The sequence below is a fragment of the Serinus canaria genome, chromosome 3 (assembly GCF_022539315.1).
Source record: "Serinus canaria isolate serCan28SL12 chromosome 3, serCan2020, whole genome shotgun sequence".
In the NCBI taxonomy this organism is placed as follows: Eukaryota; Metazoa; Chordata; class Aves; order Passeriformes; family Fringillidae; genus Serinus; species Serinus canaria.
The window spans coordinates 11135128-11162099 of NC_066316.1; the positions used below are offsets into that span (position 1 = coordinate 11135128).

Genomic DNA, 26972 nt, shown 5'->3' on the forward strand with positions numbered 1-26972 from the left:
GCAGCCTCTCCCATTGTTATGAGGTCCAGCTTGAGATGTTTTCAGCAGAAGCCAGAAAGTTTCCTTCAAGAAAGACAACAGGCTTTAAAAAAAACAACAAAAGACCCCAAAAAATCAACAAAAAAAAAAAAAAAAACAACAACAAAACAAGGAAAAAGAAAAACCAACAAACTACAGGAAAACAAAAAAAACCCAACCTCCTCCAATAAACTAGCAAAAGTAGAAAAAAAAATCACCCCCACCTCAGTCAAAACCTCACCAAGATGAAGCAGCATGTGCTACCACCTCTGTCTCAGCTTTGGGTGCACTGTGAATCCAAAGGTGCTGATGGAACCATTGTCTATTTTCTGTAGGACAACGTTCTATAAACTTGAGTTCTGCATTTCGTCGTAGGATGCTTAAAAGGCTCTGTAATTTTTGCTGTATTTTGGAATATTTTTATGTTCCCTTATTTTACTTGGACTTTCCTTTTTTTCATCTGTGTTTACAAAGCAATTAGTGAGGAAAGTTTGTGTTGCCTGTCAGAGATACATAAAAGGTAATTTGGATCTCATCAGCACTGATGGCTGGGTGCCTGCCTGTCATGTTTTCCTACCCACAGTCATTAAATGCCATGATTGCAGAAAAAGTTTTAGAGGACTTCCACAGAGTATTTTATGGGGTTTCATGTCTTTTACCTGGGAAGGTAAAAAGCTCATTTCTTTAAGAAGCTGTTGACATCTATTCAAAATAATACTTAAGCTCTCGTCAGAGTAATCCTTTGACACAGAGAAGAAAATTTTCCTTCTTCAATCTATCACTTTACTATAATTCACAGTCACCAGTTTCCCTTATCATTCACCTTCCTAAGCCTTCTGTGCTTGCAAAGCTTCCACTTGGAACACAGAGTGGCAGCTACACTAGCAGAGATTTATCTTTTTCTGTGAGCTGAAGGTAATCAAGACATAGCAGATTTTTATTTTTTAATAGAAAAGGAGTTTGTGGGATTCTTAATGTGTTGAAAATAGGGCTGGTTTTGTCCAGCAGAAAGCAGCACTGTTCACATGTTGGAGCTTGCTGTTGGAGGCTGCAGCTGAGTTAACGTGTGTGGGTGCCCAAGTGGGTGCTGCCTGAACATGGGTTTAGAGTGTTTGCTCCTAAATTAGCCTGTACATCAACAGATGGCAGCAAGCAACAATAACAGTAAAAAACACTGTCAGGACAAGTACAATTTATATTTACAGTCTCTCTAATGTTTTTGGAGACAAAAAGATCTGTTGGCTGTTAGCCATCCTTCCTGATGGCCTAGGATGCTCTCTGAAAAGTCTCTCTTGGTTTGACAGGTCATTCACAGGTATCCTTGTTTGACTCTGGTGATTAATCAAATCTCAAAACGTTTATGCTTGCATGCCTAAGGTCAAACCTATAGCAAGCATTCCATAGGAGTGCCAAGTTCTGCTTCTAGAAGCTGAGAAGCAGCAACAAATTTTTAGAGTTAGCAAATCCTAAACTCTTATCAGTTTTAAACAGATGGAAGTTTGGAAGAACAAGTATCTTGTTTCAGCATGCATCTTTCTTACATACTTTCTTGGAAGTTCACTTTTATATCTATGGGATCATTCAACTGATAAAAAAATAATTTCTTAGAACACATAAAATGGAAAACTGTGACCACATCCTCAGTCTTTAAACGTGCTTATAAAGATGCAAAAATGCTATGCAAGCCTTTGTTTTATCTTGTTAGTTCTCTTCTGATGGTAGGGAGACTGTTTGTGGTACCCAGCCCTTCTAAAATCCATCTCTCAAGTCTCATGGGAGTTGGACCTCCTGAGACCTTTACCCCAAACAGCCTTTACTAACAATCCAAATTCTTTAGATATTAATTCTGTCAATGTTGTTGAAATTAACCTACTGAACCAACAAAAGAACAGAAAAAAAACAGAGTTTCCACTGGAGTCTATTACTAAAAGAGAAGACTAAGTTTCAGGCTTTACCCAAATAAGAGAATGATCTTTTTCTGACCTGCCTTTGTTTGCTTAAAACTCACATTTTAGTATGTATGCTGTGTAAAGTGTGAATTTCTTCTTATGCACAACTCCTACCACAGTGGAAGCATTTTTGGTAATCAGTGTTATCTTCTGGAATGTGTTTCAGGCTAACAGTGGAGATGGTGAATCATGTTCACTTTGTATATATATGTGTGCTAAATTCATCACGGTGAACGCAATTCTTCAGTGTCTTGTCACCACTAAAACACTTCCAATGTTATGCCCAGCAGATAACAGTGTTGCATGATATGTTCTGGTCATTGGAAGAGTTTTGTGACCTATAAAATATTTAGATTTATATTTCGTTTGCTTTTGTACACACGTATAGTGATAAGGAATCACTTCTGTGAAGAACTACATGAAGATTTTTTTTTGCCAAGTGATTTTACTTAGAAATAAAACTAAAATTGGTTGGCATAAGTATGCTCTGTGACTGTATGTACTAAATTTATTTTTCTTCTTATGCAAATTGTAGGTGTTGCATACCTCATTATTTTAAACAAAGCACCACCGAAAAAAGGTTCTTTGCTGATGATTAAATTTTCTCTGTTCAGACACTTCATAAAAAGAACTCTATTTTAGGTTCAATTTTGTTTATTAAATTTTTAGACTAAAATGGAAAAGATATTTCTGGTTTCCTGAAGGTCTGTACACATCTTCTCTCCCTCTCATTGTAACATGCACGCATTTGGAGATAAGTGTCAGAGGCATTGATTTTTCCCTCCAGGACCACATCACTTCCTTCTTAATGACTGCCTGCCTGGCAGCTGATGGGAGCATTTTCCTGCTACATTTAAAGAAAATAAGGTCTTATCCAAAGCCCGCTGGAAGTGGTGAAAGTCTTTTAAAGTACTGTGTCTTTGGGCCCATACCAAAGACTCAGGTTTGCCCCCAGATTGCAGGGTTTGCAACCCTGCCCTTAAGGCTTTGAAATACATATGAGGGAGCCAAGATGTTTTTGTTGTTGTTCTTGCACAAAGAGGATGTTTCTGAAAATAACTATGAGCTGCATTTCTCCTCTATTTAGGATAAGGGGATTTTTGACTGGGATTTTTCATATTGTGCTCATGCAGTGTTGTGCATAAAGGATTTTTAGATCATTAACTTCCTGACTTCATTGCAGTTGAAATACTGATGTGTATCTATGATTCTATAGCTGTACAAGTAAAATACCTCTGCTTCACTTACAGCTGTTTGCCAGGAGCTAAGTGACATGATTGAGTAAAAAAAGCAGCACCACAATCAAATAATTTGAAAATAACACATTTAATTGTCTTTCCAGGGACAATATCTGTGAACACCTTACGTACTCCATACACTGCACCAGGGGAAAGTGAAATCCTTGACTTGGATGATGACTTGTATCTTGGAGGCTTACCAGAAAATAAAGCAGGCCTGGTCTTCCCGACAGAAGTGTGGACAGCACTCCTCAATTATGGATACGTCGGCTGCATCCGAGATTTATTTATTGATGGTCAAAGCAAAGATATTCGACAGATGGCTGAAATTCAAAGCACAGCTGGAGTGAAGCCCTCATGCTCAAGAGAAACTGCAAAGCCTTGCCTTAGCAACCCCTGTAAAAATAATGGTGTGTGCAGGGATGGGTGGAACAGATATGTGTGTGATTGCTCTGGCACGGGGTACCTTGGCAGATCGTGTGAAAGAGGTAGGTTCTGTGAGATGCCTGCACTTCTACTTTTACCTATGAAAAAAAGCACAGCCATAAATAAATAAAATCCTGTACAATGATTAAAAATGGTGAGCTATCATTAACTGACCTGAGGCAAAGAAACAATCCTTGACTTCTCTCAATGTGAGGTGGAGCCCTGCTCTACACCCAAAGCGGTAATTGTGGAGGAAAGATCTTAGGGGAGACTCTAAGAGAAGAACTAGGTGGCTATGACAGAGTCAGTACTGCTGAATAGCTCCTAGAAAATGCCTCCTTTTGTGTCTCATCATACGCTGCTGAGCTCTGAAAAGCTTTGTGAAAGCAATTTTAAATATTATTTCATTGCTATGATGCCTTGGAGTGGCTATCTAGGACAGAGGCTAGAGCTAAGAGAATAAAGTGAGTAAATGTTAAAGGCTTTCAGTAGATACACCTTGGGCAGGGTAAAGGCCCCCTACAGGCTACACCCAAGATGGACAATGGCCACAACTTTTTCAGACAGATATAAGTTTTGTCCATTTACACCTCAGGAGTTAATCCTCCAGTTGCAGCTTCAGGTAATGAAGTCATATCCCCCCAGTTTGCAACCCCCCCATTCACTTTTGTTTATATTTTCCAGGGCCCGAGGCCTCGGGTTCCAGGCTCAGAGGAATTGTTTTGTCTGGCCAAAGTGTAAAGAGTAGTTAGCACTTTATATGAAGTTTAGAGTTATGCACTAATGCAGCACAGGATTTGAAAAATATAAAGGCTAAAACCTTAAGGCATCAGCTCTATTGTCACATTCCAGTTCCAAACTGTGTCATTATTAGTATATAATTAAATTTGCTTTTGAATTTCGCAGTGTCACCTAAATCCATGGCCAGAACTTCACTCATGAGTCAAAGTAGAAGAGTCAGTTGAAATTAATATTTTTTACTTACTTGTATCTTTTCAAAAAGAGTTATCTAAGAAAACTGTCTGAAGTTACCTAAAATCTGGGCATTCCTCTTGCCTAGAAAAGATAACAGTGAAATTGACAAACTCCATTTTTTTAATTGAAAAGGTGGATGGTGACAAGGAAGGCAGATGTTGAGGTTAGTTAATAGACAGAAAACCCTGTAATTTATTTAAAATTGCATTGTGCTAATGAAAAACTTTCATCTAAGGAGGTAAATGATAAAAATAAATGTATTTAATATTTTAGGGTTTTATTTTTATTCTTATTGGAATAGAAAGTGTTTCAATGCCAGGAGTTGTATTTTTTCATCTCACAGCTGACACAGTATTTTCGGATTTGTCTTCAACCTGAAATCTAACCCTTAAGTTTATTGACTGAAAATGTAAGTTATTTTCCTCTAGTTTGATTATTTTTCGAGTTTGTCAGATGAAACAAAAGTGTTTCATCACAAACTGAGAAATGAAACCCCCAAAGAATGTTTTAATAGCACGTCAGTAGAGATGCGCGCTTACATCGTACGGATACCTCCATATGATCATCATTTGCAAGTAGATTCTCAAACTCTTCAGTGGGGTTTCTCTGGCTTCTGTTCTGGCTGTGGATGCCTTTGGCTCATGGCCAGCTGTGCTGAGCTCTCCAGGCTGCCGAGGGATGAGGGAGCTGCGGATGCATCCCCGCAGCCCTCGGTTAAACATGGCTGGTGTACCACCCTGTGGCCAAACTCTCCCATTGCACAGGGGCTCCAGCCAAAACCGGCTGTGCTTTTTATTTCCGCGGAAAAGCCAGGAAACATGTGCCTTAGGGACAGAAACACACGCAGATCTGCAAAGGACTGAAAGCAGGCATCATCGCAGCGACTGCCCATGCTCGTGTTGGACAGGTGGTGATGCCTTATAAAGAAACCTTGGCCTTTTATTTCCCATGCCTTATTTTCAAGCATTGTCCAGTTTAAGGCTTCGTTTTCCCAGTGCATTCCCCTGGTGGGAATGGTGGTACTGGGGTAGTGGTGTTGGCTCCTCCACAAGAAACACTTGGTTCTTGTCCAACAGAAATATGTGTGGCACTTGAGCACTGGGAGATCATTCCTGCTCTTGGGCTTCCCTCTCCAGAGGGAGCTGCACTGAAAGGAGATGTCTTCTCAGTAATATTCATATCCCAAGTGGTCATGCATTAATAAGATTGTAGCTGTTGGGATTCTGAAAGCGTTGGGTTGGCATCCTACCACACAAAGTTATTATAACAGCTCCTCGTGTGTAGGAACTGATAAACTTCTGTATTTGGTGATACAAGCAGCACATTGACAATTGTTCTAGCTAATTTAAATAAAAGGGGAGTGCACTCTTTTCAGCAAACAATACAGATCACAAAGTAAAGAAAGCTTTAGAATAAAATACCGAGATTAAACAATTAGAATATTTAATACTAAGTAATTAAGGTGTCTTAAGTTAAAAAAAAAAAAAAAAGTAGAGTTACTTTTTATTGCCATTTAATTTTATTTTTCATAGTCACCAGAAAAAGGAGTGCTAACATGCATACATGGATGTTTGGTGTACAATACAGAACCTGAAATAATCTCAGCTCATTAGTGTACAAAACCCCTGGAGCACCACTGTGAGCTATTTTAATTTGTGTATACTTAAAATTATATGCACATATACACAAGTATAGATTTATATCCAGATCTATTTTATCTTGTTGCAAGCTATAGTTGATTTTATTCTTGAATTTCATTGAGGTTAAACATCAGAATAATGTGTAGATTGGCTTTAGTAGATTGTGAAAACTCTAGCAGATGGATGGACAGATGTCACAGCAATGTAATTTGGTGTCCTCTCTTACTTTGTGGATCACTGAGTGACTGCCTTTGGCAAAGCCTTCTACAGGTGTATTCTTTTGACTGGATAACTAGGAAAAATAGTAAAATTATCAAACAGGGAAAAGAAAAAGTAAGCACATAAACAAGGGCCTATGAAGGTGGCATTTCTGAAGAGAAAATCTGTTTAGAGTGTGTGTAGATGTCCATATTGTGCATGCACAGACCCCTTCATACACATACACACATTAAAGAAATGTAGCTTTCATTCCTTGTGTTATACCTGGGTGCTTAAAAATTTTAAAGAGTTAAGAATAATAGAGGTGGTATGAGGATAGATGAATAATTTCAGCTTCTATTCACACATTATCCAGTAAATAATCACATACAGAGAGTTATTTCTATCAAAATAATGGAAATGTTCCCTATAAGTCTCCAAGGCTGCAGCCATGTGCCCAGGGGGACTGAAGAAGATGCCATGTAGAAAACACAAAACCTGGGAAGAGAACAAAAAGTTCAAATTTGACTCAGTAGCAGCCAATATATTTGAATACTCACACAATTTCTAGGAGTAAAATCATATAAGGAGTATTTTTAGGGCACAGCATTGTTGCTCTACTTGCACTGGTAAATAAAAGAGGATCAGAGAGCAAACCTGAATACTGATTATTGGTGATCCAGATTGCTCACACATATCCTGGCATGACTCTGGACTGTATGGTCTGTCATTTCTGGGCAAAGTTTGTGTGGGATTTTTGTGACAGTAGACACAGAGAGTGATTTCATGCTTTAAAAACGGCTCTGTGGGATGCAATACAGTCCTCAAATTATTGCAGACACACTAAAACTGAAAAGGCAGCAAAAAATTAATAATTCTTTCTTTGGGACTTCACAGGCACCACAAGGGGTCCAGAGGAAACAAGATCCTGTTTTATTTATTTTTTTTTTTTTTCAAATTATGTGCAATAGGCATTTTACTGGTACTCACCAAGAATCATGATTTTAAAACAACTCCAACTTGACTCCAAAACTTATGAGAAAGAGCCCAGAAATCCAAATGCCTAGTCCCTACTTGTTTCAGTTTAATTTAAATAAGCTGAGTTGAAGAATGGCATCTAGTCAGGAAATTCTACTTTACTCTAAAAATATCCAGTTCAGCATTTCTGAGGGTAGGAGCAGATGCAGGAAAGTTTCCAGAAGAGTTGGTGCCTGTCTCTTGAGCAATTTAGGTAATTCCAGCTCAAGTGGAAATTAAGGTCCTGAATCTCCTCTCATGTCAGTACTGATCTGTGCATCCTTGGCTTTAGACACAGAGATAATTGAGGTGGTGTGTGTGTGTGTGTGTGTGTGTAGAAATGAAGACTATCTAGCCATGAAGATTTTTATAAGAGACAAATTGAAGAAAAAAAAAATTGAGAAGGGAACTGAACCCTTCAGTAGGGGTTGTTTTGGAGTTTGGTTTATTCTGTGTTTTGGTTAGCTGGTTTTTACCACAGGAGCAGGAAAAGTTTGTATTTTCAGGTTTATAAAACTGTCAAAGAATGAATGCATAAAACATTTTTATATAAATCTCTGTACTATATCATGCCATATATTCCTTAATAACTCTACTGCATGCACTTATCTGCTGCCACCAAAAAAAAAGCCAGCAATTATTTTATAAGGATTTTCTGCTGTTTTTTCTTTTCAGCACTATGATTCCACCAGTGAAGTGCTTGTAAAGCCATTACTCTTTTCCTTCTTTCTTTAAATGAATATCACATCCTGTGCTAAACTTTTAGTCTATTACCTTTTGATCTAATAATTAAGAGAAAGCTGAAGAAGAGAAAAAAGATGTTCTGCCAACACTTATGTGAGAATATTTAGCAGTGTAGATTTCATGTTAAGATGAGACATCTTCTTGGAATTAGTTGGACCAAAGAGAAGAAAAAAGAAGAGGCAAAAATTAATACGTAGTTTTTTGCTGAATTGTTCCTTCAAGGTTTTTGTAACTGGTACCTCTTGTCATTCAGGTCACCTCCTTACTGACCAGGCCTTGTAAATTAGCAATTCATTCCTGCCAGTTTTGTGTTTGGTTCTGTTTTGTTTATTATTTGGGGGTTTTGGGGGTTGGTTTTGTGTTTGTTTTTTTATTTTTTGGTTGTTTTCCATTTGCCTTTGCATTTTTGGTTTGTTTTGTTTCTGCTTTGGTTTTGCTTGGGTGCTTTTTTTTTTTTGGTTTGTTTTTTGTGGGGTTTTTTGTTTGGTTTTTTTTTTTGGGGGGGGGGTACTTAGGATAGGGTTTTGTTGGGTTTTTTGGTTTGTTTTTTTTTCCCTTTTCCCTTCCCCAATATTCTTTCATATTTAGAAAGCCTGGGCCTTGGAAAGGGCATATTGACATATTAAAAAGGAGCTAGTTGACATGAGTGGGCTTCCTCATTGCCCAGAGCTTTTAAGTTATTTGATCTTCTGTTCAGCATCTTTGGTCTGTTCTTGGAACAGCTGTTCCCAAAATGCTGGCACAGTATGGCTTAGGAGGATTAAGTATCTAATCACACTTGGTCTGCTCACCATGGTGTTACTCACAGCCCATCTCCAATTAAATGAAGTCTTCAATTAAGTTCCTTCTCTCCTTTTTCTGAAATTTTCAAAAAAAAAAAAAAAAACCCAACTCAAATAATTAAAGGAATGTTGGCAAAAAGTAGCAGTGCTGATTCTGACAGCTCTCTTTTTTACATTATCCTAAGATAATTTCTTAGCTATTTCTTATGCATTCTCATAACCTGTTACATCTGGGCACTTTCACAGCAGTCTCAGTAACCACTTTTTTTCCCCAACATCAGACTGTTTTCTCCAAATGTGTATTGGGGGAATTTAAAATTCTTTACACAGGAGAAGGTTGCCCAGAGAAGCTGTGGGTGCCCCACTCCTGGAAGTGTTCAGGGCCAGGTTGGATGGGGCTCGGAGCAACCTGGTCTAGGGAAGTGTCCCTGCCCATGGCAGGGGACATGTGTGGAGCTGGATGATCTTTAAGGTTCCTCCCAACCCAAGCCGTTTTCTGATTGTTTTAGTGAAAATATCATTTATCACTTTTGCCTCTCACTGAATTAGCAGAACTTTTTGTCCTTCTGTGGATTGTGTAGGCTGGAAGCCTTGACGAGCTAATCTGCCCTTAGCAGCATCCGAGATATGCTTTGGGAACAATTTTGGCAAACACAGTTGTGATATTTACTTTAACACAGGATCAGTAATATTAGTCATTGAAAATATTATTGCATGTTGACACCACAACAAACTTTTAGATAAGTGCCTCCAGTATGCCAAAGCAAATTGAAGCATAGGGAAGATTCCCATAGATGTTCTCTGCCCACAGTGTTGGATTGTCCAGCCAAAAAGGACTTACTAATACATGTCAGAAATGTTTGCTTTGCTTTCTAGGAACTGCAGTGCCTCCCTGTGAGCAGAAATGCTGTGTCTTTGCTACCTTCCTCATTACCAGCCTGGAAGCTGGAAAAAGAAAGCTTGTGACTGGTTGCTCTGGGGTCTAACAGACTGTGACTGCTCTGTGCCAGATCCTCTGGCCAGGAGGGTTTCCTGGAATGTCTGAAAGTGACAGTTCTTCCCTTGTCTTGGGGGTTTTGGGATGTTACCCTCAATATGCCAATTCCAGTCTCAGTCTTCTTGCTGAGGATGTCGTGGTGCTCATATAAGCATTTTTGAGTTCAAACCATGGTTTTTGTAGTCATGGAACAACCTGTGCCCCATCCACACCGTGCTGGGTGTGCAGTCATGCATTCCAGGAGGATATTTGCTCACTGAATGACAATTGCAACCCATGGCTGTAGCAGTGCTAATAATTTTATACATTAAGCATTCTAAGGTGATTATCTAGGGGAATGAGAGTCAGGCTTTTGTTATGCTGTTAAGGTTACTTGAATATCTTTTGCTGATTTGACCTATTTTGAGCAGCACAGGCCTGGTCTTTCAAGCATGGCCTTACAGGTGATTTTACTCATCTTGTTGAAGGTGCACACGTGCCTGGCTGGGTTATTAAAGAACAATTTTGTTTGTTTAAAAAGCATCAAGATATGACACTTAAAAACAAAACAAAACCCCCAAACCTGACTTCCCTTGTGTCTCCCAGTAATAATAATGAAAAGTAATATGTAGTTTTCCTGTGCCATGCTGACTGAATATACATTTACCCTTTTACCTTTAAGGGGTTTCAGTAGACAGAGCATTCACAAACCTTTTTCTCCTTTGTGTTTCCAGAGGCAACAATTTTAAGCTATGATGGAAGTATGTTCATGAAAATCCAGCTGCCTGTTGTGATGCACACAGAGGCTGAAGATGTTTCTTTAAGGTTCAGGTCCCAGCGAGCTTATGGCATTTTAATGGCAACCACTTCCAGGGAATCTGCAGATACCCTTCGGTTAGAGCTGGATGCAGGACGAGTTAAGCTAACGGTCAACCTAGGTAACAACCTCTTCCTCCAAGAAATTAACATTTTCTTTACATTTTTTTTTCTTTTTGCTTGCAAACATTTATGAAACAGCCTGTTTTAACATTAAAAGTAAACTGAAATGATCTATGAGCACACATCAATGCAGCATTTGCATACGTACACAAACACATGGCCATTATTACAATTTATTTTGGTTTTCCTTTGCGTTTTTGTATTCTTTATTTAGTCTTAACATTACCCATCACAATATTTTTGTACTGTTGTGTATTCTAAAAAAAGAAGACAAGTCGATCAGTGGTGATTTTTGGTTAAATTGTGGGGGTTTTTGTTGTGGAAGATTCGTTTCCCTCCACAATCTCTTCAGAATAGTAATTCCACAATTTCAATATGCAAGTAGAAACCACATATATGTAGGTCAGTTCAGTTTTACCTTGCCAATTAATCTATGACATGCAAATATATCAAAGACTTTCTGTTTTTAGCACAGAAAATGTTGCTGTTGGATATTCCCACTGATTGATTTCTTGGTCTCCTTTTTTTAGGTGTCAAATCTATATTAAATCCATCTCCTCTTTTTTAAACAATTCTGTAGTGGTATTTTTGTAGTATCGAACGATAACACAACCCTTCAATGCCCAAAGACTGCGGCCCTCAGCAAACAGCCTTGTGAACACAGGAGGCACAAGCCCTTTTACAGAAAGAAAAAAAAGATAAATTGGTTTCCTTGTTTAAAATATGATGGACAAAATGTCAGGTTATGATTCCCTCTAGTTTAAAAAACCCAGTAAGTAAAGAACTAAAAGTGCATCTTCCACGCTTAAGTGGCGGAGTGGTGTAAGAAGCTTCTGCCACATTTAAGTGGCATAAGTCCAAGTCAGGACCTGAAACAGAACAGGAGGAAAATGCCCATCCCATGCAGCTCCTCCCATTCAGGGGATGCTATTTTTAAAAGGAATGGGGTTTTTTTGCTTTAGTCAGAGATTTAGAAAGCACCAGCAGGGAGTGAGGGGTAAGAAATTAACCACCTGACCCTCCACCTCACTCAGGGGTTGCTCCCTGAAACGCTGCCCTGGTGTTCAGGAGGAGGAGGGAGGAGGAGCAAAGGGTGTGGTGGGTGACCCTTCCCTGCCTGTCCCCTCCTGCAGGGAGGCCAGGGCGGGAGGCTCCGAGTGCTTTCTGCAAAGGGGGTGTGCAGCTGCTGCTCCTCGGCTGTTTGCAACCACTTTTCTGATGCGGTTGACGACACATGACAAACTCAGCTATATGGAAACAAAATCTAGGTTTGATGGTATACATGTTCCTCAAAGGTGTAAACCAGGAGTAGCCATACAAACCAAGTAGTGTGGTGTAAGGTTTGGGGTTTTGTTTTCTTTTTTTTTTTTTTTTTTTGTTTTGTTTTGTTTTGTTTTGTTTTGTTTTGTTTTTTAATAATTAGTGAATGTACGTAGCCCAGGAGAGGATCATGCACAAATCAGGTTAATCACTTTATGTAAAAAACGCCAAACACCACCCCCTGCTTACTTCTATAGTTCATGAAAGTCAATAAAAAGTAAATAAATCCATGCCCTAATAATATTGTTTCTTCCTCCAACACCCCCCTTTTTTTTCTTTCTCTTTTTTATTATTTTTTTTTAGTTGGGCAAGAAAATAATCTTGAGATAGAAAGAATTATCTTCCTACTCTAATAAGTGTTTATAAATACGTGATTTTTTTTTTTCCTCTGTATTAATACAACTTTGAAGTAGTCACTGTTCATTTCAAAAAATCTAGATGTTAAGGACATGCAAACCCACAGCCCCTCATTTCTGGGTGATGAACTCTGTGTGTCAATCCTTAGCTTCTGAAGATGAGCCTTTGAGGTTATACTATCCACAAGCTGTCCAAGGTGTCTGATTGTGGCCTGGCCTGCTCTATGACCCATTGTGACGGAGCACTTTCTAATTGCACTGAGACAAATTACCTGTTCTTTCACAGATGGGGAGAAAGTTGCAGCCTGCCTCAGTTAAGCATCTTTGACTTTTAATCCTGACTTTTCCACTTAGATTTGTCACCATGTAGCTTTGTTTGAAATTGGCCATTTTTACCCTATTTGTCGTTTCTATTGGTAAAGACTCCTCGCAGTAGATCTGGGTTATAACACCACGTAAAGACTGATGATCTGGAGTGGCCATATTTGCATGTGTCTGTCCCCGGAAGGGTGGACTGTGATTTTATTGGATGTCTGCAGCTATTACCTTGAAGGATAAATTTTCATTTTTCATCTATTCTTCCCCATCTAGACTGTATCAGGATTAACTGTAATTCCAGTAAGTGCCTATTCCAACTTTTTAAAATGTTATTCCACCATTGTGAAATATGCAAACTAGAATGACAAAGATTGTGGACAGCTTGCAAGCATTTGATAATTTATTAATGAAATGTGATGATTAATTATCATTGTGTAAAAAGTCATCATACACTTTAGCACTTGTTTTTTGTCCTTCCCATAGGACATAACATTAACTAGAATAATAAAAAAGAATCATTCTACAGGTTGTAAACAAGCCTAGAGGAAATGATGCCTGTAGTACTGTTATTCCAGATAGGCTATTTTATATTTACAGTAGCCATAGAATTTTTTAACCAGCATTTCTGATAAGCTGTTACATTTTTCTCCCCCATGCCTTCCTTCTAATTTTCCTGATATTTTGCCTTCAACTTGTCATTGGATTGTTGGAACATAATAGTTTTTACTACAAAAATTTCTATTTTACAATCCCCCCAGACAATTACCTGTATTTACCAGCTGGTTATAGCACAATTTGGCTTTGCTAAATCTTCAATTTATAGAAATATGTTACATTCCAATAAGGGTGTTATTAAGTCTGACTGTATTTCTATGATGATTTTTTACACTCTAATTATGTTAAAAATCCTTGAATTGAACAATTTTTCTCTGTGATATGCATGTTTATGAAACAGAGGGAAACATTTGCCAGATGAATGGACTAAATTTTAACTTCTCTGATATTATTTGGATTAAGAGGCTATATTCTGAAAGGAGAAAAAGGACTGTGATTTTATTTTGAGTCTATGGAATTCCTGAATGGTGTCAACAAATTTATTGATAGTAAGTATGGTAGATTTGAGTTTGGGTTGTTTTTCTGTTTCCCTTCCTAACAGGTTTTGCAGGCCAGAGGACTGGCTTTATGAAAATAGAAAAAAAAAAAAAAAGCTAAACAACAAACTGCACAGGTTTAATTTGTAGTTGGTAAGAGTTAAAATATATTAACATAACATTCCTTAATAGTTTTATAACCCATAAAGAAAAACAAGGATCTGAACTTATTCTTAATGTGTCATTTGCTAATAGATTTTTTAATTAATAATTTTTACAAGACAAAAATACAGCATTTGTATTAAAAAGCAGAACAATTTCCTGAGGCAAGTGTTTAATTTAACCTGTTCTTAAATTCAGAGAGACTTCTATACAATAAAGGAAATGCTTGTAGTCACCAAGGCATAAAGATATTGTCTTCATATTAAAAAGAAAATAATAAGAAAGTAAAGAATTCTCACTTGCTAAAATATATAAAAATCATGAAAAAAAATCTCAGAAGCATTTTCTTGGTCTGCCACAGGACACTATTTTTTTCTACTAATGAAATCTCAATTAGGAAAAAACAAGTGTAAGATAAGCAGCTTTTTGGGCAGAACTATAAAGAGACTGCCTGCCTTTGGTAAAAACATTTTTTTCCCTAGGAAAAGCAATTTTTTTTTTTCTTAACTTCCTTAATAAAATCAGAAAATCCATCTGAAAACAGAGTTACTAACATAAGGAAACCCCCCAAAAATAAAGCCACAATATAATGTGTTTTATTTTTTAATCTCTTTTGTAATAAATGATGTGTCAAAGAAAAATTTAAATGGTTTCTAGGTTTCATTTTTAAGCTAGGTTTGGATCAAAAGAGAATCTGCAAACACAAATAAACCTCCAATTAGAGGATTGCAAAGAGGAGCAATGTATCTACTGGATTGGATTAGCACTCTTAAGTTCTTGGTCTCATTCAGAAGCAACATAACCTCTCTACAAAATATTCTTGGCATAAAATACTCATAAGTTATTTTTCTTTACAGTTTGTTTATAGTGGTTTTGTTGTTAGGAATGAACTTGGGTGATTAGTTCCATCTCCCTGTGGTGCTTGTGTGTACTCAGCAGGGTCTTGTGAGCTTTCAGTCTGGTAAGTACTATAATGCTTTCTTGTCTGCACTGGAGATTTTCAGCAGCCAAATGTTTCATGAGCAATTTCTATATCCTAAATTTTAGATTATGGAGAATTATTGCTCTAAGCAGTCCCTAAAAATGCTTATTAGAAAATATAATGGGGTTTAGTGGGACACAATTTGTTTCAAAGCAACAGCATCCAGAACTGGAGCATTAAGTTGCTAAACACTGTGATAGCTGAGTGCCTCTCTTCTTTCTGCTGAGAGATGGATATGTATCAATCCTGACTTTAGGTTGAAATTAAATCTGGTTTTCATGTTTGAATTTTTTTTTTCCATTTCCTATTTCTGTTATTTAGAAATTAGTCCTGATAATATAACCTCAGTGTTGGGACTGAGAGTTATGTGTTATAACTAGCCTAGTAAAAGTTAAGGTCAGAATGAAGGTATCTGGTTTGAATTTGGAGAGACAATTAAAAAAAAAAATCCAAAAACTTAAACTGAGCATCAACAGGCTTGAGAAAAGAAAAAGGAAAATGTGAATGTAAGCACCTTCTCCTGCTGTGAACTATAAACAGGGAATAAAACACTGCACCTCCTCCTCCTCTCACTTTCCCCTGAAGCCTGTCTTCTGCTCACTGCAGATCAAATGAACAAGTGTTGGCTGACAGAGCTAAGATTGTGCCAGCAGCCTTTTCTACACATGGTCACCTCTCCACCTTTAGCTGGTGTCCTGTCTTGCAGAACAGATGGCTTTTTGGGGTCTTCCTTGTTTGGAGGACAGAACGTTATAAAAATTGTCAAATGTTTATCAGATATCAGATCACTACTGAACTTGGGTTTCATTAACAATATGTGGAATGCTAAATATTTTGTGCTAGGTTACAAGATTGGTATGCCCATAAAACCATACATCACTAGAAATTCTGCCTCATGTCAGTCAGAAAATACCATTGCTGAAAGGCTGGGTTTGTCCATCCCTAAACAACTTCATTGTGTTCTTCAGAGCTACAAGTTTGTGAAATTAAATTGTCTGTTAGGCAGTGAATTAAATGGTCCTTTTAAATTGCAGGTACATGTAGGTCAATGCCTGGGCTGACACCAGGAGAAGGGGAAAAACTTATTTGAGGAACAGAAATAGCTGCTGTGGTTTCCATATTAGTGCTCATAGGGGTGAGGACCTCATTTAAACATAAGACTGCAATGAACTCTGTTGTTTTAAATAATATGAATGTACCAGCATTTTTTGGCATTAATCACTCTGTAAAAATTAACTTAATAGCAGTAGAGGTCTTCTACATCATATACAGAATTGATAAATTATTTCTTAAAAACTGCCTAAGAATAAATTTTATATATATATATATATGGTATGTGTATATATGTGTATATATATATATATCTATATATATATATATATAATATATATAAGCCCCAAAATATTTCTCCTTTTTGATCAAGGAAGTAATTGTTACCCTTTAATTGCAAACTATCAAGCATAAATTATAAACAGCTGTGAATCCTATTGAACTGAATGGGATTTTTCCCTAGTATTTCTTAGAGACAGAACTTCATCCCAATAAAATTTCCATTTCAGTTCAGTAACAGTTTTTGAATGACTTGTGAACCAAAAAGAGATGGGCTAAAATTTCATCTTTTTCAATGCTGTAACCTTAAAGGCTAGGATCTTGACTTAAATCAAATTCCCTTTTTTTTTTTTTTTTCAGTTTTAATGATTACAAAATATTAATATCTGGAAAAATCCAGGTAGCTATAAAGGCTGCTAGTTTTAATATTCAATATGCTTTTGTCACAGATGCCTGGAGTCTAGCACATTATTTCATCTTTTGGGCTGTGAGTGCTTTATTATTATCATTATTTTATTGCTACCATTTCTGGAAATAAATTTTCTATATTTTTATATGAATTAGCCAAGTAGGACTGTAGGTTTTTTTAAATTAACTGATACATTATACCATTAATAATGTTAATTGGTAAATAGCTGGCTGTCATTTCCCAGTCTGATACTTTTGTTCAGTATGAAAAGATACAGGACACATTTTTGAATGGTGCTGTGGAAGATTGCTCAGCTTGTGGCACACAGAGCAGGGGAGATTTAGGTCAGTTTTCTAGTACACAGGTTTGCTTCTGTAGGCAATATAACTCGCAGAGCAATGGCACTGAACTCAGTTATACTCAAATTCAGGACTGTCAGGAGAAATGATTGTGAATTGCAGGATGTCAGGGAGCAGAGAGCCCCATGGTAGTAAATGTGGACACAATTCCCCAGGGAATGAGTGAAGCAGGTTTGCAAGCTGGGTGTCCACCCCTATAAATTAGGAAGCTTTTCCTGGGCTTGGAAAGTTTTCTGTTTGTTCTACCAGCAAAGTGCCCTTTCAGTGGTTGTATTTACATGCACCCCTTGTTCTTGTGTCTATCTAGTTATTCATCCATTTTCCATATAATTTATTGCTCCTTTCATTTTATTTTCTCATGCCATTTCAATTCTCTGCTCTTCTCTATAGCCCTTAATATTTTCTTCCTTGTTTTGTATGCTCCTTTTAAAATGTTCCTATTCTGCAGATGTGCACATTACAGATGATTAAGTCATTCTATTTGGTAGCATCTGTTACTGAAGCATTTCTTTCTTGTCACAATATCCTACAAATCCAGGTTATGACAAGGAGCTTTGTCAGATTATTGGTAAATAAGAAGAGAATTGTATCTATTAAAGAACCAGCAATGGTGTTCAATTACATTATATTCTCAATGTGCACAAGAATTTTAAGCAGCAGAAAATCTTACATGAAGACTATACATCCTTTTGAACTACTGCCTGTAAAACTGCATTTCATTACAAAATCTTGCAATAAAAAAAAAAATCTTGTTTATTGAACATCTTCAGCTGTGCTCTTATGGATATTCCTAAGTCTTCTGTGATAAGCAGATCATTAATACATTTCCATGTATTAACTTCCTACGATGATAAAAAAGAATTATTGGAATATATTACTTGCTCTCTTTTTTGCTGTTGTTGGCAGTAGAAAATCATTAAAATGATTTAATTTTGTAGCTCCACCCAAAATGTAGGAATTTGCACTTGGTCTGTTTTCCTACAGAGTGCTTATGAATTGCATGAGTTTTGATCTTTCCCTCATTAAGTGTGGCTGACAGCCTGGCAAAAATATGTAAAAGAGTTTTACCATAGAGGACATGCAGCAAATCAGCAGGGTCCTTTCTCTGCAAGTTCAGTCAGGATCTTCCTCTGTCTGCAGCACAAAGTTTGAAATAATTATAAATAATTCTTTTCAAACTTTGCCTGTACTTTGCAGATTTAGAACAGGAAGTCATTGGAGTCCTTCTTATACAGCAATAACTGTTCAAAGGGCCCTTTTCATATAATTTCCTGAAAAACAGGATCTGCTGCTAGGCAACAAATCTGAAAACATACCTGGTTCTCTGCAGTCAAATTCTGATTACAATCTCCTAGTTGCTAATGGATAGCATGGCAAAAATGGGAGAACTGCTGCTTTACTCAGAGACTCTCACTGCACTCCTCAGTCCAGAAGCTCCACTGAGACCATCCTGTCTTGTTCCAGGCACTGTGTTTGCAACAAAGGTTGAAAACATCTCAGCTTGGGAAGAAAGTTCAGGTTTGGAAGCCAAAGATTGTACAAATACAATCAGGAGGGCTGAAGTCATTAAGGGATAGCACATAATTTATTTTGTATAGCCACAGAATCCAGTTATGAGAGATGCCTCTAATTTCTCTTTCTCTGTTAAATATAGAGTGGACAGAAGTGGTGCTGCACAGGTGATACCCTGTGAGCCCAACACATCAATTGGCTCACTGGAGCAGTGGCTGCAAAGCCATTCACCTCTTCCTGCTTGCCCACCTGCTCTGGAGAAGAGTAGTGGCTTTTTCTTGAATGGTAGGAGAGTAAAGTGAACCAGCAGGGCCACTTCTGGTCATTCTTCAAAAGTTTGCATTCCATTCTTTGGTTTCTGTGTTGCAGAATTTCATCTGTCACTAAAAAAACCCCTCCCGTTTTCTTTAAAAATTGTGTTCTGCCGTCTTCCTGCCTGCTGGTCCTGCTCTTACATGGTCCATTGCTCTGCTGCCAGCACAAAAGGTTCAAGTGTCTGTGTGATGAATTTGACTGAAGTGATTCATTTACAAAATTGCTTATTTTGACTTGCTGCAGTTTCCTGAGACCTGTTGTAGAATAAAACAGGAAGAGGGGGAGGCAGGATGTTGCAGGGACAGTAGAAAAGCAAGCTCTGGTAGAAAGAGTCCATTGCTTTTTTCAGCAACACAGATTTATGCCATCCCAAAATGAATTCATCTGGCCTACATCTAAGCACCAACATCCTGGAAAAGTACATGTTATGTGCAGAAAGGCAGAAGCATCACTTCTTGAGACATGGAATGCTCAATCTATAACAATTAAAGAAGAGATATTTCAGACAACTGAAGGGAAATGCTGGGAAAGGTTTCTGGGTAAACATGTGCACCCTCAGTTAGGTACATTACAATTATTCTTTTCTGAGTCAGGTTTATCAAACAAGCTGGATGTTGAACCTAGGAAATTTTAGGGAGTTTCATCATGAGGAAAATCCATTGAGCCTCACAAAAAGGATATGTATTAGGAGATGCCAGCTAAGGAGATGCTGTGCTTTTGGGCCATTCACATAAGATAATAAAGGTTTGAAATCCATTTTCTTTTGTGGCTTTTTGGGAAATTTACATGCATATAGTTTGGCTTGAGGGAGCACTCTGAGAAGGAAACAATGAAGGCACATTGGGCTTCCAACAATGAATTCTTTCAGTGAGTGACTGAGAAAATCAGTCTTGAGATATACTGATTTCTCATCTCAAGCCTATGTTTTAGTTAGCACAGGAATTTTGCAGGGAAATGCTCAAGTTATCTAAAAAGCTTCCATTTTTACCCCTTCCTTATCCAGTTGTTGTTGTTAAGAAATCTTGAACTAATAAAGAGAATAAGAAAACTTGAATCAACTAGATTATTATGGAAAAATCTTTAAAAGAGTCTTGCACATGTAATTTTTCAAAGCCAGTGGTAAGGCTCCTGCCTGAATCTGCTTAGCTGGTGCATGGGAGACAATCACATTAACAACAAAAAAGCTCAAACCTTCATTAAAGTGAAAATCAAGGCACTAAATATGTTGGCTGACCATTTAAGGGTCTATGTTATTTATTCTCTCCCTGGCAAAGCTTTCAGGGTTGGCTGTAGGGGACTGAGGGCTTTGCTCTATCAGTGCTTTCAGCCTACATGAAGGACAGCAGTAAAGTTTATTTCTGTGCCTGCATTCTACTTGGTCCTTATAAAATTTCATCTATGTTTGTTCTTCCTTAGCTAGCAGAGGAGCAAATTGCCATTAGTCTCCTGGCAGGCTGTCAGCAAAATATTATTTCAAGTTCTCTAAGTAGAAAACAAATGTTTTGGTTTTTTATGTGTATGCTTCTTTCCTGTCTTTTCACCCTTTTCATCCATCTAATTTTTGTCTTTTTTTAGTCACACCCTCCACTCACGGTGCTTTAAAGCTTAATTTTGCTTTACAGGGTCTTCACTGATCAAACATTCAGTGATGATATAGCTGTGGCTTTCTCCAGGCACGGTGGTGTGCTGGGCAATGGCAACAGTAAAAGATCAAGGACAAGGCTATTTATGTAAATCTGAAAATTAGTTGCCCTAATTGGTGGTGAAAAACCATCAGGTTAATGTTCATGTAAAGACTTTTTTTAACACTCCCACTTGAATGTTTTCAGAAACTCCTTTAAGATTGCTGAGAAGTAACAGACTTTCCATTTGTGATATGTCAGGGTATACTTTAATTTTTGCCGTGCCAGATGTAGAAAGGTGTCAGTTTGGTGGGTATGTGGGGCTGTCTGAGTCAGGGCCATGGTGTGGTTATGGATCAAAGGGCTCTGAGCTCTGGAATGTTGCCAAAGTTTCACGAGCAAAGCCCAAGGGAACAGCCTGAATTGGGCTGAAGTTGTTCCCTGTGATCTCTGAAAGGGGGAGCAGGGAGCGGGAGAGCCTCTGAAACACTAAACATGACAAGAGGGCTCTTGGAGGGTAGGAAAGCAGAGATTGCTGCAAGCATGTGGCCTCTCATGTTACCAACAGGGACAGAGCAGCCTCCAGGATGTGCTGGATCTGTAAGAATAGGCTGTCTTGAATTAATAAATCCTGATTTATATGCAAGGGAGCTATGTGTGTCTAGCTCATGCTGGTCCAAGCAAATCTTTCATAAAAGGACTTTTCAAAAGCAGTAGACCAGGCCTTTTAAATATTTTAATGGGAAGAAGCACTTGAAAGTAAGTTTTTCATGTATAGCAGGTTCTAAATTTCTCTTATTTTACTTTTATATTTTCTTCCATTAGCTTTTGAAAAGCAAGATGACTTAATCACATTTCAGGACTGGTGATTTAAATTATCCTCACAGGTTTTTTTTCCCTGACAGAAAGTGGGTGTTACAGTCAAATCTTGCAGGGATAATAAGGAATCCTGTTCTAATCAGTAATAGCAAAGGAATTGAATAATATTTTCTTCTGGAGAAGAATATATAAAAGCTAATGTAATGTCATTCATGTTAGTGAACTGGGCTGCCATGGCAGTCATTCCAGAGCAGAGCTCTGCTCCCACCTGCTCTCACAGGAATCTCTGCTATCATATTCATGAGTGATTGAAGATGAACACTGAGATGATATTATTTGCAAATGCAAGGGGATTATTTAAGAAAATCAAAGTGAAATGCCGTGCTTGAGGATTTTCTGAGGGGCTCCAAAATGCTGAATGTCTGGTTAAGTGGTAGGTGGAATTAAGCAGCAATACACACAAAGTAATTCATGCTAGGAAAAAGTCACTTTAATTATGCCAGCACAGCAATGGGATGTGGTGGCACTGAGCTGAGGAAATTGTGCAGCCATTGTAAATAGCTCTCATCAAACTGCTCAGTGCTCAGAAGTGACCAGAAATCCCAGTGGATAGGAGTAGCTGTGGGGAGAGGAGGCAAGACCAGGAGAGAAAGCAGCCTTGTGCTATTATGCAGTCATGGTTTATCCCCTTCCTGAGCACTCCATGTGTGTTCAGTACCTGTTCCTCATTATTAACTGAAGTGGGGAAAATACAGGGCACTGCAGCAGGGAGGATTACAAGTAGGGATTAGCTTTCCTACATGGGGCAGCTAGGCATGCTAAGGAAAAGAAATACCCAAGAGAATATGAAAGTATTTTTATAAATATATGATTATACAGCCATTAGAAGCAGCAGGAGGTTAATAAATTGATTTTTAGAATGAAATGGAAATACATCAAGGACTTCCTGAGATAAGGCTGTTTCTGCAGTTCCAGAAGTCCCAAACATGTCCATTACTGGAAGCTGTGACTGTATTAGAGTAGTAATTACTACAGAGCAGTTCTGCCTTTCTGTGCTGCTCTTGAAAGCACAGTGCTGAACTAGCTGGTCTTATGTGCCATTTCCCAGCTTAATTTGCAACTTCTCTCCCTAATTATTACATCACTAGTTTATACCCTGTATTGAGAGCAACAGGAAATTGCTAGTGAAAGTAATCACAGACTCAGAGAAACATTAGGCTGAAAAAAAAAATATATAAATCTATCATCAAGTGGGTTGTGTACAGTCATTCTAAACTTTGTAATCAGATTCCATGAAAATTAGAGTGTTAAGACACAGATGGCAGCAGATGACACAAGCCAATATTTCAACAATTTCTCAAAAAACCTTTTTGATTCACTGTCAAATCAAGTCAAATTAGGGTGAGCCATTAATTAAGATGGCTCTTTTGTATTCAGTAGGCATTGTGAATATTTTAATTTTTTTTACTTAGTAATAAGAGCTTTCTGGCCAGAAATTTTGGTCTGTAGCTCCTTAAAAAAGAAACTCATTGTTGACATTCAGTATTAAGAAAAAATAACTAACTCAGCATTGGTGAGTTGATGATGTTTCTAAATTTATACACAGATTAAAAATACCTTAAGACTTCATGTAAAAACACCTTTATTTCCTTTTTCTGCCTTTGTTTCTTAGGACTCTCTGCTTCTAATATATAATGCTCTTGAGAGAAATATTTATTAAAATGTTTGCAGAAAACATTTAAAAGTGCTTATAAATTAAAATTCTATGGAGAAACAATCCAGTCTTTCTATTGTAATACTACAGTCTAAAGACTTATTTTCAGGGAATGGAAAATTAGTTGGTTATTTTTTCCAAAAAAAAAAAGTGTAAATAGGTACTTAAATCATTAATAGTTCCATTGAGAAAGCATTTAATTTTATTAAATAAATGAATAGGGTTTTTTTCCAAAAACAAAGCCATAGTAGTTCAGTGGTGCTGTGTTATCTCAAGAACTTTTCAAGGAAAACCAGCCAAATTGCCATCTCTCTGCAGGCTGGATGCTGCTTTTCTGCTCAGCACAACACCTGCTCACAGCTGCCCTAATGTACACTTGTAAGGAACTCATAGAATAAGTGTTTGTGATTTTTGTTTTTTTTAAAGAGAATGTACATGCATTTGGTAGGAAACTAAGGAAAGGAGAAACAGAGTCAAAGAGAGTGAAATTGGAATGGGGTGTCTGGTTCTGCCTGGCACAGCCAGTGAGCTCTGGCCTATGTTGAGGGGAATTGCCAAGTTTCTGTCTGTCCCTCTCATATTAATAGATACTACTTCTAAATCATCAAAAAAAAGTGCAACTAATTTCAGTGAGAGTCAGATCTGATCCTATTTCTCAGCTTTGTGTGATGAGGAGAGCCAAGCTGCTTAGGAAATGTTTGGCTCCCTCTTCTTCAGTCAAAGAAGGAAAAAATGAAAAGGGTGCCAAACTAAAATTTTGCAGAAATAAAAATTATTTTGATACATTTCTATATTTGCTCTGCTGGAAGTCTGGAGTAAAACCCTGGTAAGGAATTATCTCACTCTTTCAGCACTATGACCAGTGAAACCTGATTATAGACAGTAGAGAACAGCACATGGGCATAGAGCTTTTGTCCTTTTCATATGTAGCACAGAAATTGAGTTGTCCACCAATTTGCATAAATACAAGTTCACAGAATCTGGTTTCTGAGTCATCTGTGGCATTTTGATGGCCCCTCCTTTACTGCATCTGCAGAAGACCTTTGTGTAAGTATGTATTAGTTTTACTAATGGCTCCCTGGCTGTTCCAGAAAGGTGCCTCGTTTATCCTTGCTTCACTCCTCTGCAGCAAGGCAGCATTTCAAAAGTTCAGTCTTGATGAAGGAGCCTAGCAAGCCCTCAGCTACAACATTATTCTTCATTAATGTTATAAGAACAGTAATTCATTTCTCAGTGTGCTTTTTTTGAAGAGCTGATAACATTAAAAACATCTACCCAGTGCATGTCACTGATGAGCAGTTACTTATATTAAAAGCACTTACTCTGTATCTAGCACATTTTGCATTTATGTCTATTAAAATGCATGAAACATCTATCATAACATTTTAAGCACTCAGTAGCTTATTACTGGAACCACATAACTGCTTCCTTATTATCTCTTCTTGACAATAACTTTAATGAATTATATTCAGGTAGCTGCTGAAATTTCCATCCAAGCACATTACTTTTTTGGATGACATGTCAAGAGGTTAACTTATGCTCCCTTCCAGCTGATTTCTAGGCCTCAATCCATCAGACCAGTCACTTCAAAGGAGATATTGCTCTGTTGAGCTGAGACATCAAGATAAAGTTGGCTTTCTGAGATGCAGTCCCCTTTGGGAAGTGTGCAAAGAGTTCTTCAGCAGTTATTTGTCTAGGCAGTCTTGAAGCAACAAGACACACGATGAAGACCAAGACATGGAATGAGGAAAACCAGTTAAAGGAAAAAGGGAGCTGTGGTTCATGTAGCTTATACTGATTCTGTGGTGTTATTTCTCATTCATTTTATATTCTGTGAGATTTTCCTCCAGGGAGCGAAGTGCATGTACATAGATAAAATATCATTAGTTAACAGTTCCTCTCTGACTCTGCACATTAAGGCATTTCTCACTAGTAGTAAAATCTGTCTGGAAAAGAAAGCTCAAATAGGTAAGTCAACAATTCCATCTTTCACTTACATGCCATGAACTGTTTATATATGACTTGTGGAAGTTGGATCAGAAGTGAAAAATAGCAATCACGCTCGCTGCCATTGAAGGAGTTACAGTTTTACCAAAATTTAAGCACAGTTGTTGAATATTAGAGAAAAATTGCCTGCTGAATTTTTGTTGTGGTTGCTGGTGTACTTTGACCTGTCTCTGCAGTTTTTGCTGTGTAACATTTCAGCAGCTTGAAAACAAGTCTGCTGTCTCCTGGGAGGAAAGGCCCACGGCGTTTGCTCAGGAGGGAAGAAGCATTCTCACATCTCCAGCTAGCAGGAGACAGCTGCCACCACCACTGACATGATACAAGACTCTTAGGAACCCAGCTGACGAGCTAATTGGCTGGGAATAAGAGCAGCACCACCTCTGAAAGTCAGCAGCATGGATTCTTGATTCCCTAAAATTGCGTAAATCAAGATACAGAGCGCACCTTAAGAAAGTGCAAGTAGGCACTTCTGTCAAGGAGCTCACTTGTTTTGTTACATAAAAAATTGTCACTTGCTGATGCTGAGCACAACCCCAAAGAGATGATAAATGGCACAAGAGCACTGGAGAGATCCTCTCCATGTTAGAAACAGCTCCATGTACTACAGCTATGCTTTTCCACTCAGGCATGCAAGAGTATAGCCATCAAAGTCAGTGGAGGCTGATCATAGAGCAGGGAAAAACCTTTGTGTTCATCCATTTGTGATTTCTGAAAACAATCTGAAATGTCTATTTTAGTCCTCCTGCCTTGACTCATGTCTGCCTAGAAATATCCAAGAATAAGCAGTGTCAAGAAATTGTGCTTTTTTTGATCCATGATGATTATAAAAATATTTTAAAACTGTTAAATAATAATAATAAACCTTTAAATATTTTTATTCTTAATTAGGCAAAATGTTATAATTCAGCATTTAAATTACAAAAAAAAAAAAAACAAAACCACCAAATAAAGGATATGAGTGTGAGATTTACTTGTAACTATTTTATAACAACTGCTTTTGGGATGAAGACACCTGTAAATTAAGAGGAGCCTATTCTTAGAATAAAGTCACAGTCCAAAATTCTCTTCCTTTCTATGCCAGCTAGTTTTCAATCTGCTTATTCTTAAGAACATTATGTGAGATATAAGGGTAAAAGGAAATATTTAAATGGGTTTTTTTCCTGTTATGGTAATTTAACTAAACATAAAGATAATTTTTTTCCATCAAAAGGTAAATTATGGATAAGCATACTTAAGTTGTGCTTACTTATATTTTAAAATGTAATGAGTTTTGACAGCCATGGTTTTGATATGAATGGGCACAGTCAATATCAATGTCAGAAAGGCTAATGTGGCAAAGCTGTTTCTTCCTCTTTTTTTCCTGTTGTCACTTATAATCTAGCCAATATACAACAATTATTCCAGTTCTCTCCATAAAAAAAAACAAACAAACAAACAAACAAAAAAGAAATAATCAAATGTGTGGCTACTTTTTCTACAAAGATTGCTGTAAGTGAGGTTGCTTTTACTTCACTGGGTGTAAGTGGAAAGAGGTAGAACAGGTTCTTCAGGCTCCTAAGGGTACCCTTGGAGATCTGCTGCATCTGTTGCCTGGAGCACTGCTGTCTCTCAGTCTTATTTGTTTATTTGTTTATCAGCTGAATGACATCAGTTAAGGTCCACATTTTAAAAGTTATTCACATAGCCATCTCCTTGTGAAACCCTGCTTCCAAGTCAGAACTCCTCCAGATCTCCTGGGCTCAGAGGAGGCAGCAA

The 26972-nt window shown here is 37.6% G+C and overlaps 1 protein-coding gene across 9 annotated transcripts in view; it reads left to right on the plus strand.

Moving 5' to 3' along the window:
• The window catches only part of NRXN1 (neurexin 1), a 668036-nt gene that overhangs the window by 272802 nt on the left and 368262 nt on the right, over positions 1 to 26972 (plus strand). For all 9 annotated transcript variants that reach the window (XM_030236511.2, XM_050972677.1, XM_030236512.2 and 6 more), the window contains 2 exons: positions 3310 to 3693; positions 10698 to 10901. In XM_030236511.2, the coding sequence (XP_030092371.1) occupies positions 3310 to 3693; positions 10698 to 10901 (588 nt within the window). The remainder of the gene's footprint in view (positions 1 to 3309; positions 3694 to 10697; positions 10902 to 26972) is intronic.